Here is a 17,580-nt window from a genome sequence, read left to right on the forward strand (position 1 = left end):
TCATCATGCGCAGGCGCACTCATCATCTTCATCGTTGGCTCGGACTGGGCCGGGCTCTTCGCATTGTTATTATTGGGAGGCGAATTGGGTCTGATAAGCCTATCTAGGATCCAGATTGGGGTCTGCATCCTGTGGGAAGATACAAGCATAGCCTCTGCCGGGTGACAAAAGAACAACCGGACCTTTCCATGTGGAGGATAACATGTCCTTCCACTTTACCAAGGAATATACAGGACCTAAAGAGTCCCAGTGTCTTTGGGTTCCTGAATAACTGTGCTGGGACTAAAGGCGTGTGCCACCACGCCCGGCTTCTCTGTTGGTTTTACAGGTAATATTTATCACTTTTTGTTATGCTTCTGATTTTTATTGGACTTATTTGCCTGATCCTCCACTTTTTCATCCTACAACTTGGGACCATGGCCCTGGTTATTATTAATACTAATATTTTAGCAGGAGAGAGTAATCCATATTTTAAAGAAAAATGTGTTGTTAATTTTAATTATTCAGGTATTGCTGGTTCTATGACAATTTGTTTTACAGTTAGTGAGGATATTTTGGGATGCTTTCCACTGGAAAGGAGAGAATTCATATCTGACTCCCCAAGTCCTGCCACCCATTATCAGGGGTGGTAATGCAGAAAGAAAAAAAGGACATTTGGCTTTTGAATTTCCTTGCTCCAAAGCGATCAGAATTTAATTATACCTTGTTTCCCCAGCCTACCCCTGACCTGTCTTTGGTAACTCACTTACCAACCTGAATTCAAATGACACGGGCCAGGTAGGCAGAGTGCCCAGAGGGATAAACAAACCCTGGGGCTTTCTGAAGAGCAGCTAGAAGGGCCCAGGCTGTTTATGGAGACAGAGGAGAGACCACTATGGTATCTTTTCTGTCCTTAGGGTCACACAGACAGATCTAACCAATCGGCCCCTGGTTAAGGTGAGGCTCTCAGGCAGGAGAGAGGAATGTCTGCCCCACCCTAGGAAGGACTGACTGGCTCTCCCACTCACGGGCCTTGGGGGAAGAGTGGGGTGGGAGAGACAAGGTAAGTCCTTCTGCTCAGCTACCTGCAGGCCTCATCACTCTCCTGTGCCCCAGAGAGCAGCACAGGGTAGCACTGGCCATGGTGACAGTTCACCTCAGGAAGCCCCGGGCCTCTGCACGGGTGACATCTGAACAACCCGCTCTTGGCTGTAGGCTTCCAGAGCCCTCAGACACCTGGCAAGGAAACCTCCTCACAGATGACAGTGTGGGAAAGGAAGTTTATTTACGGATGTGGGGAGAACATGGCAGGGCCCTTGGGCTAGCCAGCAAGGCAGCAATCAGTCAGGGAGAACAAGGCGGCAATCAGTGGAGACTGAAACCCTGCCCAAATCCTATCCAGGGAGGGCGGTGGGAGAGGGGGAGGATCAGAAGGGCATGGGGCAGCGCTGGCTGCAACTCCAGAAGACAAAGCCTGGTGTCTGATGCCAGGGTGGGAGTCCCAATCCTGCAGGCAGAAGATGGCGGCAGGAATCTGAAGGCAGTGTGACCCCAGCAGAACCTAAGCGGTGGTGGGGACTCCATTACTGCCTGGAAACTGCCTCCACAGGCGCTCTAGAGGGCTGAGCCCAGCAGCTGTTCACTCAGGCGCCCTCAGCACTGACAGCAGCTCCCTCTGCTCTCTGTGTAGAGCCTGGAACCAAGGGAAGGGAATAGCCGTGTGAGGTGAGACGACAGGCACGGCTCCAGCCCAGGTACCTCTAGAACAGTGCCAATGCTCTGTGTTTCCTGTCACTGGTCTTGGTGGGATGTGCCAGGAAAGGCCAAGTGGAAGTCCCGACCATCCATAGGTATTTATGGCAGTCTAGATGCCCTAGCCACCTCTCCTGGGCCTCTCCACATTCAACAATGGCTCCCTAAAGTGGCTGCAGATCCTTTGCCCTCACTGGAGAAACAGCCCCCTAGTGCTCAAACTCCAACCCAGGGTCTAGGCATGCTGGGTAAGTGCTCACTCACTGAGAACAGAGACAGTGAAAAGGGGCTCTGAGCTCCCACACTGGTCCCACAGCGAGCACCCGAGGCCCCTGCTGTGCTTCAGACCAGGCCAGGATGAGAGCTGAGCTGGGCTGACAGGTTGGGGGGCCATGATTAGGACAATTTATGATCCAGGGGAAAAGGAATGCTAAGGAGCCCCATGAAGATGGAGGGCAAGTAGCTCCAAGTACCTAAGAGCCAGTGGTGGGGGACTGGGGACCGGAGGAGTTGGGGCCAGGCCTCCCACCTGCTACCTCTCTGAGACTAGGGCAGGCTGTAGCTCACTGGTCACAGGAAGAGAAAGCCAGAAGGAACCAGGAAACCCTGATCCCAGAATCAGGATGGTCTATGCCATAGATAGTAACTGTCACTATGCAGTGGATTAGACACAGACTGGGGAGCTATGACAGATGAAGAGGACCTGGTAGTACCGCTGTCACTCAGGCCCTTCTGAGACCCTTGGAACTGCAGCCACTAAGAAGCCATCTCACCACCCCGTCACACTTGCCACCTGCACCACCCAGCTTCACTGCCTCAAAAGTCCCTTGGGACCAGCTTCAGAAGTTGGCTTTTCCCCAAGGGGCACATGCTTGCTGCCACCTGTTTCCATGTGCCAGAGGCCAGAAGATGACAGATCCCTTGGAACTGGAGTTATAACAGTTGTGAGCCACTATTTGAGGGCTAGGAATGCACCGTTTACGGACACTGGCAGTGCCTACATGCAGCAATAGCTGTACCACTGCACAGAGTGTGGACTCCACTCGTACAGAGGCCCGGGCTCATCCTTTCTGCCCACACTCACCTCGCAGCTGCACAGGAACGTGAGCCAAGACTGGACTTCAGCACAGGCATGGAGGAGCCAACCTCACAGGTACCAGCAAAGGTGCCGAGTGACTCTGCTGTAGGCACAGCCCACTCCCAGTGTGATCCCTTAGGCTAGGAGGGAGGAAGCCCCCAACCCAGGGAGGCTGAGACAAGAGAAAAATCACTTGCCTGCCATGTTTGCTGGAGGGCCCGAACCTGCTGCTGCAGCTCCTCCACCTGCCTGCGCCCGGCCAGGACAGCGTCGGCCAGTTCCTGGTTCTTGGCTTCCTGTTTCCGTACTTGATGACACAGGGTATCCTGTTGCTTCAGGAAGTAGGGTGCCATGACACTACACAGGTCTTTCTCTGGGATTCCACTGGGTCGCCTGGGGGGCAGGGCACATGGGTGGCAGGGGACAGGGGGAAGAATCTGAGCACACAGGGGACTTCTCTCAACCAATCAGTGATGGTTCTGCTTCAAGTCTTGTGCTAGGCCAGGACTCTTCTGGGCTCCTTTACATCCCCCCTGCTTGCTCCTGATGGAAACTCCAGCTCCCTGCCCTCGGCCTCCCTGCCTAAAGGCATCCCTCCAGGTCTCCCCTTATAGCCGGCTCCTCCATACTCACCCATCCCCAGCACCTTGCCTCTGTCTTTATGACCATGTGTCCAGGCTGGTAATTACCCCGATAGACTATATGAGTTAGGGAGGTCATGGGTAGAGGCAAAGTGACCTTTCCCAGACTGGTAGCTCCTCAGAGATAGCCAAACTCTCACAGACCCTGTAAGAGCTGGTAGGTAACTATGATTTGCCTCATGCTCTAGCAGGGGTGTGGTCTTGCCAGCTGGTAAACCTGCAAGTTTCTGTGAGTGTGTGACATTTGGGATTCTGGGGACTTTTTAGAGGATATATAAATGCTACAGCCCCAAGAGTTGGGTTGCTTCTTTGGCTAGTTGGCCGGGTGGTACTTGGATACTGTTGGTTGTGGTTTGTCAAGCAGTCATGTGCAAAGAGATGAAAAAGAAGAAATTAGGTATCCTGCCAGCGAAGATCAAACTTGTCCCAAGGAACACGACACCCCTAATCATAGGAAGTAGTCTATCGATAGCATGGCCCCTTGCCCCTCTGTCCCTTTTTCTCTCCTGCCTAGTGTTAGGGGGATGAAAGGGAAGAAGTAAAGGGGTGAAAAAAAGAAGAACCCACAAAGTAGCCATAAGACCAGTTACTAGTAGGTGTGGATGGATGTTTTAGGGAACAAGACTAGTCAGTGGGCAAGCAAGCAAGCAAGCTTCTATAAATTCTTTTCAGTGGTAAAGCTTCACTCTCCGCTGACATGTGTGGAACATTGCCTGTGGCATCCATCCTGCAAGAACTGCAGCAGTGAGGATCAGGAGGGAGCGTGGAGCTGCTCTTCTGACTACTTCTCTGGGCTGGGTGAGCTAGAGGAGCCTCAAACAGCAGCCAATTGGTAACTGACCTGCAGAGGGCTACCTACTTGGATAATGGCCCCTCTGTCAATAGCATCACAGGGAGAAGAGCCACGGGCACTCTAGTTCCAGCCTCCCTTCTGCACTCGCCTGCAGGCTGCAGCCTGTAGGGTCCAGCCTGAGCCATGCCATTATCATTTAAAAGTTGTTTTTTTGTTTCTCTGTGTAGCCCTGGATGTATGGAACTTTCTATGTAGGCCAGGCTGCCTTCAAACTCACAAAGATCTGCCTGCCTCTGCCTCCTGAGTGCTGGGATTGAAGGTGTGTGCAAAGACAAGAACAAAAAAGATCTCCAGGCTGGGCCTGGTGGTCCACAGTAATCCATAGTACCTAAGAGGCTATGGCAGAAGGGTCAAGGTTGACAGCCTACAGATCAGGCCTACTGGTGCACACTTTAATCCCAGGCAAATCTTTGTGATTTCTCATCTACACAGTAAGTTCCAAGGTAGCCAGGGCTATATTACTATATAGACCCTATCTAAAAAAAGCCTAAACCAGCAACAATAAAAAGCTTCATAGGTTAGGGCTGGAGAGGTGGCTCAGAGATTCAGAGCCCTGGCTGCTCTTCTAGAGGTCCTGAGTTTGATTCTCGCACCAGACAGGTTTACAACTGTTGGCAATTCCAGCTCCAACTGTCACCCTCTTCTGATACACCAAGCAAGAAAGTGTACAGACTCAAGTGTACGGAAAATCGTCATAGATGGAGAAGAGATCAGCCTTAAAAAAAAAAAAAAGTCAGTCAACCTGACCTAGTGAGTTCAAGGCCAGGTGAGTGAACTTTAAAAATAATTTTTATTAGCCAGGAGGTGGTGGCTCACACCTTTAGTCCCAGGACTTGGGAGACAGAGACAAAGGCAGGAGAATCTTCAGGAGTTGGAGGCCAGGTTTGTCTACAGAATGAGTTCCAAGACAGCCAGGGATACACAGTAAAATCTTATCTCTAAATAAATAAAATAATAAATGTTATTTTACGTGTATGGTGTTTTGCCTGCACGTGTGGATGTGTATGTACCTCATGAGTGCCTGGTGCTGGTGGAACCAGAAGAGGGCTTTGGATTCCCTAAACTGGAGTTAAGAACGGTTAGAAATAGCTGGGCGTGGTGGTGCACGCCTTTAATCCCAGCACTCGGGAGGCAGAGGCAGGCGGATTTCTGAGTTCGAGGCCAGCCTGGTCTACAGAGTGAGTTCCAGGACAGCCAGGGTTACACAGAGAAACCCTGTCTCGAAAAAACCGAAGGAAGGAAGGAAGGAAGGAAGGAAGGAAGGAAGGAAGGGAGGAAGGAAGGAAGGTTAGAAACAGCTACATGGGTGCTAGGAACCAAATTCTGGTTTGTAAGAATAGCAGCCAATATTCTTGACCACTGAGCCATGTCTACAGGCCCCAGCAGAGGGAACTGAGACCCAGTATTATAATAAAATGTAGAAAGAGGGCTAAGGTTATAGCTTAGAAGCAGTAGAATCCTGCCTTAGCATGCCCAAGACCTAATACTATAGAGAAAAAAAGGTATACAGTAACTCTAGTCTGGGAGCTGTCAGGTATGGGCAGGAAGCAGAAGGCTCCTGGAGCCCAGGCCACGCTGTTCATGATGGCCTCCTGCCCTCCACTCCTCACCCTGGCCACTTTTTCCTGCACATGGCACACCAGATGGCCGTGTCCAGACAGCAGCTGCAGAGGGCAGCCTGTTCATTATTGAATCTCTGGCCTTTTCAACCACACAGAGCAGACAGTACATACTTCCTAATTATTTGTTGAATAAACAATCAAAGCCATGTGTCTGGTCATCTAGTCTGTCCATGGAACCAAACCTCACTATCTGGCCCCAGCCCTCAGCCCTCCCTTCTGCTCAGGGGTCCCAGGAATTCAGATATGGGTGAGAGTTAGTCTCCTCCCAGAACTGAGGCCCCCTTGCTGGCGAACCCTCTCTCCGTTCTCACCAGGCTGGCTCTCCGCGCTCTCTGCCTTCTTCTATGATCTTATCCAGGGAGTTCAGGACAGCTTCTAGGTTCCCCTCCTCTTTGATTTCTGAGATTTCCTCCTGAGCAGAGAGGAAGAAAGACCTCACGCAGGCCCTCGGTGGAAGGAAGCATCTGTACTGCTAACAGAACTTAGAAGATTTACGCTAATTTTGATCACCCTCCTGAATAGTCCAATGTCTTTACTGTGTGTGGTTTCTAGAACTAAGAATAAAATCTAAAATAGCAACATTTATTAAACTAGTTTTCTATTATACCTAGTTTATGCCTCAGGTTATTAAAGGTCTCTTCAGAAGCTGGGGGTGCGAAATGAGTAACAGCTGTCTTGCCCTGGTTGGGCACACACTGCCTTGGCTGGCAATGAGAGCAGGGGACTTTTAAGGTCCACGTTGTTTGGAGGGCAGGGTTACCTGGTGCTACAACTACTGCACTGGATGGCAGTTCTAGGAGATGAGCAGAGACAGGCTGCCATCTTTAAGGACCTGAATGTAGAGCAAAAGCTAATGAAATGGGCCTTTTGGCCACCGTGCCACTCACGCGGATGGATGTCTGCAACTGAGCCACAAACTTGTCATAGATCCTCTGCGTCACCTCAGGGTTCAACTGGTGGAAGTGTTTGTAGCAGGTGGTGAACCTCTCGTAGCTGTCAGGAAGGAGACAGGCAAAGGCAGGGTGATCAGCACCCAGCCAGTCACCTCTGTGTTTAACACAGATTCAGTTTTGTCACTGAGACTGGAGTAATGGCTGTGGATGCAGATCTGTCCTCAGGTCACAGGTACGCTACTTCTACTCCCAACTAGGGCTCTAGCAGTATTTACAAATAGGTTAGGGGCTGGAGATGAGGTTCTGCTGTTGGAGGAGTGCTTGCCTATAACATGTGTGAAGCTGTTGTTTGATTCCCAGAAGTTGGGATCGGAAGTTCAAGGTCACCCTCAGCTACACACTAAGTTTAAGACCAGCCCAAGTTACAGGAGACCCTGTTGAAATAAACACAATAAAAATAAAAGCAGGTCATTGTGGTGGCTTGAATGATGTCTTTGTTAGTGTTTTATTGCTGTGAATAGACACCATGACCAAGGCAAGTTTTATAAAAGAAAGGATTTAATTTGGGGCTCCTGGATCCAGTGGGTAGTATAGCGTCTGCGACCATCATTGTGGGAAGCAGATGGGCATAGCACTGGGACATAGATGAGAAGTTTACATCCTGATCCAAAGGCAGGAAGTGGGGGAACCTGGTGTGGGCTGTTGAAATCTCAAAGCCCACTCCCATGACATACCTTCTCCATCAAGGTCACACCTCCTAATCCTTTCCAAACAGTTCCACTAAACTGGGGACCAAGCATCAAACATCCAAGCCTATGGAAGCCATTCCTATTCAAACCACCACAAATGAACATGGCCCCCATAGGCGCCTATGTTTGGAAACATGGTTGCCTCGGACCACCCCAGTCAGGCATGGGGATCCCTGGAATGAGGGTCCTCGAAGATAGGTGGGTAAGGATTCAGCAATGACAAACAGAAACAAACACAGAGGCAGTTTGAATGTATTTTGCAGCTCTCAAGCAGGGGATTTTATACATTGAAAAAACCAAACATTACATCTCTTAGAAACGATATTCAGTAAGACAATCACAAATACCAACAAAAATCATTTGGCACCTTAAAGCACAAAATCATCCAAGCATTACAACTCTGAAACTATGTATTCAGTGAATCACAAATAGAACAGTAACGGCTGGGCATGGTGGCGCACGCCTTTAATCCCAGCACTTGGGAGGCAGAGGCAGGCGGATTTCTGAGTTCGAGGCCAGCCTGGTCTACAGAGTGAGTTCCAGGACAGCCAGGGCTATACAGAGAAACCCTGTCTCGAAAAACCAAAAACCAAAACCAAAAACAAAAAAAACACAAATAGAACAGTAACATCATTATAAACCATCAAAATATAACAAATCTAAAAGGATGAATTCAGTGGGGGCTGTCGTCCAAGGCTGGTGGAATATTTCCAGGAGCAGGTTAATAAATCTTTATGGACAGTGCTCTTAACCACTGAGCTAACTCTCCAGCCCCATGGTCAATTATTATTTAACATCTAATGCTTGACTTTTTAAAAAAAAATAAATCTTCAACACATAAATTTAAACTACTTTAATTCTTTCTAATTAAGGCTTTCTTTACCATATACCAAAATCCACCTCCGATGACACACGTGTAGCCACATGAAATTTTATTGTTGGGAAAGTTTTTATCTATCATCATAGTTTTGTAAATGATTTAGAAAGTAAAGCGTTGGTTTCCCCAGGGATAAGGTCATGTTAGTGGCCCCATCTCTAGGGATGGTTTCTTACCCATTATTCTCACTTAAGATCTTGGCCTAGGCCACCAGGAACATGTAAATAAGAAAAGGAATAAGAGAAAACAAAACAGCTAGGTTGCTATGAGAACTACAGCTCAATAATTTTTCTCCAGCAAAGAGTTCCACAACTGGCTCCAAGAGGTCTCCCCCTTTTGAGGTCAATCGCCTCAGTCTGTGGAACTTGTCACACAGATCCTACTGGAGGTGGTGTGGCACTTGGTCCCTAGTTTGTACAACTGTTTGAGAAGGATTAGGAGGTCTGGTCTTGTTGTGGGAGGTCACCGAGGGCTTTAGAAGCCACACCGTTCTCAATGTCTCTCCTCTCGCTTCCTGTTTGTGGATTAGAATGTAAGCTTACAGCTCCAGCTACCTGCCTGAACGCTTGCCATGGTCATGGATTCCGTTAACGATCTCTTTGGAACACAAGCCCCACCTGTGCAAGTTTTTTCTTTGGCCATGATGCTTTGGCACAGCAACAGGAAAGTAACTGAATCATCATTCAAATCACCACAATGACCTGCTTTTATTAGGTTTATTGGGTTTGTTGATTTCAACAGGGTCTTGTGTAGCTTTGGCTGGTCTTCCCCCTGCCCACATATGAGAGTCTCTCTGGGTCAGGCTTACCTTGCTCAGCACCTTCTTTTTCTCTCTTTCTTTCTTTCTTTCTTTCTTTCTTTCTTTCTTTCTTTCTTTTTTTTTTTGTGGGGCAAATCCTGCAGGCCAGATCCTACTGCTGAATTCTAAGCACCTGCCTTCCAAAAGGAAGAAAGTCCCCAGCTGTGAGAAGCCAGATGACTGTCTTAGGCCCCTGCAGCAGTGGGGGCTGGTTGGGGAGGTTTCTCTTTGTGAGGCAGGGACTTCACACTTCAGAGACAATCCAGGTGGCACTGATACTGCTGTCCCACATGAGAAAGGAAACTGAAGCTGGTGACAATAAAGTGGTCGCCAAGACCATTCAGCCACTGAACCTTGAAGGCAGGACTTGAACTCAGGCAGTGTATCCTTACAAGCCAGCATGCTTTCTCATTGCAGAGCTGGCTGGTCTCCTAAACACACTAAGAGGGTCAAGGCCAAGAGCCTGCTCTAACCTGAAGGAAGCACAGACAGAAGGGCCATGGGAGGCTGGAGTGGAAAGGCTCTCTCACCCAAGCAGACCTGAGGACCATAGGGGGAGGGGCAGATAGAAGTGGAGCAGGCCTACAGTCAGGCAGCCAGGGCCATACCTCATCCTAGGTGCCTGCAGTCAGGCAGCTCGGGCTACACCTCATCCTAACTGCCTGCTTTGCTTAGATGCCATACTGCTTTGTCCCCACAATGCTGTGGGGCACCTAGGTTCCAGCATCTCTTTCCACAAGGATATTACATTGTTTATAAGAAAGTATAATGTTATGTCTGGCCAACACATGGCCATGGGCGCCTTCTAAAACATCACTTTCCTTCCCTGAGTGTAGTTTTTAAGAAATCCACAAGGCATCTAAGCCATTCCCACACTGGCACCGGGTGACTAAAATACCCGACATGGGATTCTGTAGAAAGTGTCCCTTCACATTACAGGATTCTCAATAAGAAGCCCAGAAGGTCAAGTGACACCCATGGGCAGAGTCTGCTTCACCCCTGCCTGCCGTGGGTCCTGTCCACTGCTGGACCAAGGAGAGATGTGCCCGGCCTGACCCGGATGCCTGAGTGGGCTGGGAAGATGAACAGGATCCCTGATGTTTAAGCCACAATTACCTATTTCAATCCCAGCCCGCAAGGGCAGGCATCATGTGTCCCTCCACAGTCCTCTTCAGAGCCACAGACTGAGTGGCTGGCACAACTAGGAAGAAAACAAGATGCCTAGAACCTTGCTGTGGGCCGTGGACTGGAAGGCTTCCCGGCATCTGCCCTCTGAATTGTCCTTTTGAGATCTGAGCCTAGCTGCCCAAGGATACTAAGGCAAAAATGTCTACCCTGTCTTGCCCTGTTGGCAGCTGCAGGAGGATGTAATTCACAGCAAACACCCAGTGAATACATGCACCTTGAAGAAAAATGGGGCAGTAGAGTGTGCTTAACATGCTTGTGACCCCGGCTTCAGGGCCCTGCGTGGAGAAGTTAAAAAAAAAAAAAAAAGAGGAAAAGAAAAACAATCTAGGGGAAGCAGGGTAGGGAAGAGGAAGAGCGGCAAGAGCTAACCCAAGCCCAAGAAGCCATCATGTGATCTCTCTCTCTCTCTGTCTCTTTGTGTGTGTACGTGTGACATGGGTGTCTTTTATCACTGTGTCCCCCCTTCCCTTTTTTTGAAATTTTATTATTTTCATCTTAGTATGGGTGTTTTGCTTGCATTTATGTCTGTGCACCATGTCCGTGTCTACTGGACGAAGAGGCCAAAAGAGGTCATCAGACCCTTTGGGACTGGAATTTCAGATGGTTGTGAACTGCCACCTGGGTGCTGGGAACCGGACTTAGGCCCTTTGAAAGAGCAAAAGGCCATCTCTCCAGCCCCTGTTTGTTTGTATATATGTATGTATGTATGTCTCAAATTTCTGGGCTCCAGTGATCCTCTGGGGCTACAGTTGTCGAGTGATTAGCTGGCATGCAGAAAGCCCTAGGTTCAGTTCCAGAACTACAAAGACCAGCGCTGGTGGCATCAGCGTGTGACCCCAGCATCAGGAGTCAGGAGCTGAAGAACCAGGATGAGGAGTTATCCTCAGCCACACACACAGGAGTCTGAGGCCAGTCTGGGACAAACGCCATCCAAGACAGACAGACAGACACAAACACAAACAGACTCTCGGGAAAAAAAAAAAGAAAGAGAAAAAGAGACAGACAGACAGAGAGAAAACAAACCAGGTATGATAGTATACACCCCTGAAAAGAAAAGAAAAGAAAAGAAAAGAAAAGAAAAGAAAAGAAAAAAAAAAAAAAAAAAAAAAGCTGGGTGGTGCATACCTTTAGTCTCAGCAATTAGGAGGCAGAAGCAGGTGGATTTCTGCAAATTCAAGGCCAGCCTGGTCTTAATGAGTTCCAGGATAAGCAGAACTGTATAGAGAGACCCTGTCTCAAAACCAAAACAAAACAAGAAAAATTTAAAACCTCCTACTAGGGCTAGGGACCTGTCTCAGTTGGGCACACACAAAGCCCTGTGTTCAGTCCCCTGTACCACATGAAACAAAGCATGATGGCACTTTGGTACCACCTCGGGAAACAGAGGCAGGAGGATCACTCAGATGAGCCTGGGCTGTATGATACCCCTTCTTAAAACAAAACAAAACCCCCAAACCCAGTGACTAGCTGAGTCTGGTGGTGTGTAAAATCTTGTTACACAGTAGGCAGTAGGAGGATCATGAGTTCAAGGCCAGCCTGGGCCACAAAATGAGATCCTGCCTCAAAAACGCCACCAACAACAAAGAAATCCACAAACTAAGCTTTAAAACTGAGATGAGCTTTCTAGTGTTCTGGGAAATGGAGATGTGGAGCCTGAGGCCTCAGGGCTTCCAAAGCTGTTCAAACAGATTTTTCTTTCTTTTTCTTTTCTTTTTTGAGACAGGGTTTCTCTGTTGTAGCCCTGGCTGTCCTGGAACTCACTCTGTAGACCAGGCTGGCCTCGAACTCAGAAATCCGCCCGCCTCTGTCTGCCTCCCAAGTGCTGAGATTAAAGGCATGAGCCACCACATCCTGGCCAGATTTTTCTTTTAAAATTTTTAAATAAAAGTATCTGTGTGGGGCTGGAGAGATGGCTCAGTGGTTAAAAACACTGGTTGCTCTTCCAAAGGTCCTCGGTTCAATTCCCAGCAACCACATGTAACAACCATCTGTAACAGGATCTGATGCCTTCTCCTGGCATGCAGGTTTACATGCATATACATTAAATAAATAAATCTTTTTTAAAAAGTATCTATACACAGTTGATGCAGGAGGATCTGCTGAGCCTGGGAGTTTGAGGGCAATACAAGCAAAACCTTTCTCTTCTGCCTTTTGCAGGGCTGGGGGTAAACTCAGGTCCACCTGAATGCTTACACAAGCGCCCTTCCCTTGGGCTGTAAGTCCAGCCCCCAAAACCTGTCTCTTAAGAGAAAACATTTCAGGCTGGAGAGATGGCTCAGCAGTTAAGAGCACTGACTGCTCTTCCAGAGGTCCTGAGTTCAACCACATGGTGGCTCACAACCATCTGTAACAGGATCTGATCCCCTCTTCTGGTGTGTCTGAAGACAGTGACAGTGTACTCACATACATAAAATAAATAATTAAATCTAAAAATATAGAAAAAAGAAAAAGAAAAAGAGAAAGCATTTCTAGCTAATACAGCACCCGACAGCTGAAGCCAGGAGATCAAGGGTTCATAGCTTCAGCTATAAAACAAATGTGAAGCCAGTCTGCATTACATAGGAACACACTGTTTCAAAAAAAAACAAAACAGAATTAAAAAACAAATAAGTAAAAGGCTGTTTGTGGTATGCATGCCTTTAATCCCAGCATAGGTGGGGCGATCTTTAATTCGAGTCCAGCCAGGGCTACACAGTGAGACCCGTCTCAAAAAAATAAACACATGGAAATTCCTGAGGCCAGAGCTGGAGAGATGGCTCGGTGGTTAAGAGCATGGACTACTGTTCCAGAGGCCCTGAGTTCAAGTCCCAGCAACCACATGGTGGCTCACAGCCATCTGTAATGGGATGTGATGCCCTCTTCTGGTGTGTCTGAAGACAGCTACAGTGTACTCATACACATAAAATAAATAATTCCTTAGGGGAGGGAGGGAAGGAGGGAGAGTTAATTAATTACTGAGGTGAGCACAGTGTGGCTGATTTTAACCCAGCATATTTTCTCAGTCTGCATGTGTCATCTGAACTCACTGAAGCAGCGTTTCATTCCCTGCACAGAACACCCAGGGTAAGGACGAGACTGGAAGTCAGAGGTGGAGCTCATGCATGCAGCAACCGGGAAAGTGAAAACAAAAGGACTTGCTGTGAAGGAGCTAAAGTTTCACTTTACAGACATTTAACTTCAGAGGCTGGGGAGATGGCTCAGCCAGTAACATGCCTGCCATGTGCACATAAGACTGATACCCAGTGCCCATGTAAAAGCCAGGGCTACAGAGCTGGGCATGGTGGCAGATGCCACAGCACTTCAAAAGGCAGAAGAAGCCTCTACAATTCAAGGCCAGTCTGGTCCACATATTTAGCTCCAGGCTAGCCTGGGTGATATAAAAAGGGGAGGGTTGAGTGGGGTGGAGTGGGTGGCAGCAGATCTGGACTTGGTATCACACACCCACTGTAGAGAACAGAGAAAACTAGTCATCTGTCAACCTGGTTTTTGTTTGCATGTTTTTGGGTTTTTTGTTGTTGTTTTGAGACAAGGTCTATGTGAGCTTGGCTGTCCTGGAGTTTCCTATGTAGATGCCCAGTTACAGCCTATTGTTTTACACATACACCTAGAATGGTAGAAATGGCCCGGACAACAAACATGTAACACTCTTGGGCAGTGTCACAAGATACACAGGGCTAAGGGAGCAAAAGCAGTGTGTGGTGGTGCACTCCTGCAGTCCGGTATCAGGATGCAGAGGCAGGGGAAACACAGCGAGTTCTAGGCCAGCAGGGGCCAAATGAGAGATGGGTCTCAAAACCCCCAAACTTTTAGTACATAAAGCCAGGCTTGCTTTATGCTACCGTGCACAGCAGGCTTCATAAGTCACCAGTTCCACAGTTTGCTCACTAGAGGGCAGCAGTGACTGACAAAAGTAGCAAGGATCTGAAAGCAATAGCTCAAGCTGGATACAAAACACTCAGGCTGTCCAATGACACGTGCAGTTACAGCTGCCCTGGTCCCTTAGAAGGGATTCTCCAGCTGAAGATGCAGAGTAATGGCCTAGAATGCACCAAGCCATGGGTTCAGTCCTCAGAACTAAATAAATCCAGGCACAGTGGCACATATGTTGAAGACTGAAATAATCCCAGCATGGAGAAAGTGGAAGATTAGAAGTTCAGGGCCAGCCTGAGCGACACAAGACAAACACTAACCCACCAAACACAAACAACTTAGCGAGCTCTAGCAGCATGACACCATAGCAGGCCAACCTCGTTGACACAAATCCAAAGCACGACTCCAACTGAGGGAGGAGGCGGAAGCTGGGGAGGCGGCTCAGTCAGTATAGCATTTGCCACCTGAACATAAGGACTGAGCTTGGTACCCAGCACCCATGTAAAGTCCCAGGGCTCAGGAGGCAGAGCTGGGGGGATCCTTGGGAACTGATGGCCTGCTAGCCTAATCTAATGGTCAAGTCTCAGCTAGGGAGTGATCATGTTTCTAAAGGCTGAATGGGTAAAGGTAATTTCTGCCAAGCCCGGTGACCTGAGTTTGACCCCTGTGATTCACAAGGTAGAAAGAAATGACAGAGAAATGGTTGTGAAAGTTATCCTCCGACCTCCATACACACATAGGGAGATATAGACCAGACTTCAGGGAAATAAGCTTGGAATATTAAGGAGGTGGCTGCTCAAGGGCTATGTATTGTGTACATGGGCAAAGATGCAGTTGTCATGGGAACGGTTGGAAGACTGACTGGTACCTGGCCCTGTCCTAAGCATTCTAGGTGAGTTAGCTTATCAAGTCCTCACAGGATCCTTGTGATGACCATCCATTACCATCATCCCCAATACTCAGATGACCAAGAACTGGTAGACAGAAGCTTGTCCAAGGCCGCTCAGCTGGGATGTGATGAAGCCAGCTAGAATGTACACTCCACCATTCAGAGAAGGGAGAACCCAAGAATCTGAACTATAGAAGGGCCAAAGGGATTGAAGCAGAGACTAAGACCTGCACAGGTTGACTCAAAAGGACGGACTTGGGAGGTAAGACTAAGATGACGCAGCCTGACGAAGGCAGAAACCGTGAAGACAGAGTAAGAGGAGATCTGGACAGGCAGATCTGCACTCAGACATGAATTCTCACCACGACCAATTACCTGAACCTGCAGAGTGGGTAGGGAGTTTCTATGGCTCATACATAAAACTACTCTTTCTGTGTAGTACTGTTTCCTGAATGCCAACCAGCTTTGCTATTTCTGAGCCTGGAGGTAGAGCCCCAGGCCTCCCAGCAGCTCCATCACTGAGCCCTACCTACCACTGAGTCCCATCGCCCTCACCTCCTTGCCTTTCTTTAGTTTAAAATGCCAGCAACTGAGGCACAATTGATGTTCGCTCTTTCCTTGGGCTTAACATAACTATATAAATCACACCCTGCCTAGAGCATCCCAGGCCATAGCACTGGATCAGGATATGGTAAGACCTTAGCCCCTCAGCCTCATGGGACCCACTCCTCTGTAACAAGCTGCTGGCTGCACTGTGTCCTGGTGGGAGACCTGGCTTCTCTCTGAATAGTACTAACTGGCCTTTACCCTGGGCTCCACTAATACCACCAACCCAGTCTCTTCTGGCAGGTTCAAATGTCACAAGACACAGAAAAGGAATCCCTTGCTTGCTGCAGCTAAAGAGAAAGACTGTTTCAGAAGGTCCAGGAGACTGCCAGGACCAAAAAAAAAAAGATTTCGCTTTTGGAGAGACAAGGCAGGGGAGTGCAGATAGCAGGGCCATGTGCGACTGCATCTTTATATTGTGAAACCTAAGATTGGCACTTCTGGCAGTTGGGCCTTAGCCAGGCCAACGAAAAGGACAGCAGGGCAAGAATTTGAGGTCCACCTGAAGCCAGCATGTCCAGTCTTCCTCTAGTCACTGTGGAAGTCACTAGAGCTCTGCTGGCTGGAGCGGGAAGGCATGGGAGGTGGCGAGCACTGAGCCTATAGTCTTTTTTTTTTGAGACAAGGTTTCTCTGTAGCCCTGGCTGTCCTGGAACTCACTCTGTAGACCAGGCTGGCCTCAAATTCAGAAATCCGCCTGCCTCTCCCTCCCAAGTGCTGGGGTTAAAGGCTTGCGCCACCACTGCCCGGCTAACATTCCTTTTTTTAAAATGTTAATTTGATTCGGTCATGTTTATGTCTAGGTATTTTGCCTGCACGTATGTATTTGCACCATGTACATGCTTAATGCCCACCAGAATAGTGTCAGATCCCCTGGAAGTGGAGTTACAAGTGGGTGTGAACCACCATGTAGGTGCGCTGCAAGATCTGCAAGATCAACGAGTGCTCTTACCACTGAGCCCAGGACATTCCTGGTTATGAGGCCTGGCACACCAGCCTGTAAGGACAGCCACTCATTTCTGAGTTCGAGACCAGCTTGGTCTACAGAGTGAGTTCCAGGACAGCCAGGGCTACAGAGAAATCCTTTCTCAAAAAAAAAAAAAAAAAAAGACTGCAAGCTCAGTGCTTGCCACCTCCCGCGCGCTCCAGCCAGCAGAGCTCTGCGCTCATCTGGCGCCCTGGCGCGTTAGGTCTACGTAAGCAGATGACCTCTGGGGAAGGACGTCGGCTGCCCTAAGGCTGCCGCGGGCCCCAGGCTGCTGCCTTGCGGGACGGTGGAGAAGACAGCAACTGCAATCCGACCTTCCCTCTACTCCTCCGCAAACCGCGGCGAGAGGTTTCAGGGGAGCAGCCCTGCTCCACCGCGGCGGGTCGCCCACGTGACTGCGCCAAGCGTATCTCGCGGGACTTACGATCCTGCGACAGACCTCCCGCCACCTCTCCCCATTGGTCGCCACCTACCTCCTGTCGGCGACTAGCTTCTGGAGGAAAGTGTCTACTATGGCGTCCAGGAGTTTCACCCTGGGGATGGTCGCGTCCCCTGGCACAGCTTCCGGAGAGGAGCCCTCAGGCCCCCTTTCCGCAGCCTCGCTATCTCGGCTCACCTCAGCCATGTTGAAATTGAACCGCCAAAATAAACTGGCCCTGCAGCTCCTCCCAACAGGACCTCCGATTGGAGGCCGCGGAATGCCCGTCACGGAGCCGGATGGGGCGGGGCAGTGGCCGAGGACGAGGAATTAGTTCTCAGCTCCGGGGGGAGGGAGGGGGGGAAGGGCAGAAAACAA

General features: G+C 49.1%; 1 protein-coding gene across 4 annotated transcripts; it reads right to left on the bottom strand.

Annotated features, from left to right (window-relative positions):
- Positions 1 to 1,239: 1,239 nt before the first annotated feature.
- On the bottom strand, positions 1,240 to 17,547 carry Pmf1 (polyamine-modulated factor 1). 4 transcript variants are annotated; one of them, XM_011240202.3, is made up of 6 exons: positions 17,258 to 17,547; positions 6,813 to 6,918; positions 6,237 to 6,337; positions 3,007 to 3,202; positions 2,816 to 2,912; positions 1,240 to 1,672 (listed from the first exon to the last, which is right to left on the bottom strand). In XM_011240202.3, exons 1-5 carry the CDS (start codon positions 17,407 to 17,409, stop codon positions 2,853 to 2,855), a joined length of 615 nt encoding a protein of 204 aa, XP_011238504.1. In that variant the 5' UTR covers positions 17,410 to 17,547; the 3' UTR covers positions 1,240 to 1,672; positions 2,816 to 2,852. The 4 variants fall into 4 exon arrangements, with proteins under 4 accessions (XP_011238504.1, NP_080204.1, NP_001297534.1 ...); NM_025928.4 differs by lacking the exon at positions 2,816 to 2,912 and having other exon boundaries at positions 17,258 to 17,499; XM_030252766.1 differs by lacking the exon at positions 2,816 to 2,912 and having other exon boundaries at positions 1,633 to 1,672; positions 3,007 to 3,141.
- Positions 17,548 to 17,580: the final 33 nt, after the last annotated feature.

Source organism: Mus musculus, chromosome 3 (genome assembly GCF_000001635.26).
Source record: "Mus musculus strain C57BL/6J chromosome 3, GRCm38.p6 C57BL/6J".
Classification (NCBI taxonomy): domain Eukaryota; kingdom Metazoa; phylum Chordata; class Mammalia; order Rodentia; family Muridae; genus Mus; species Mus musculus.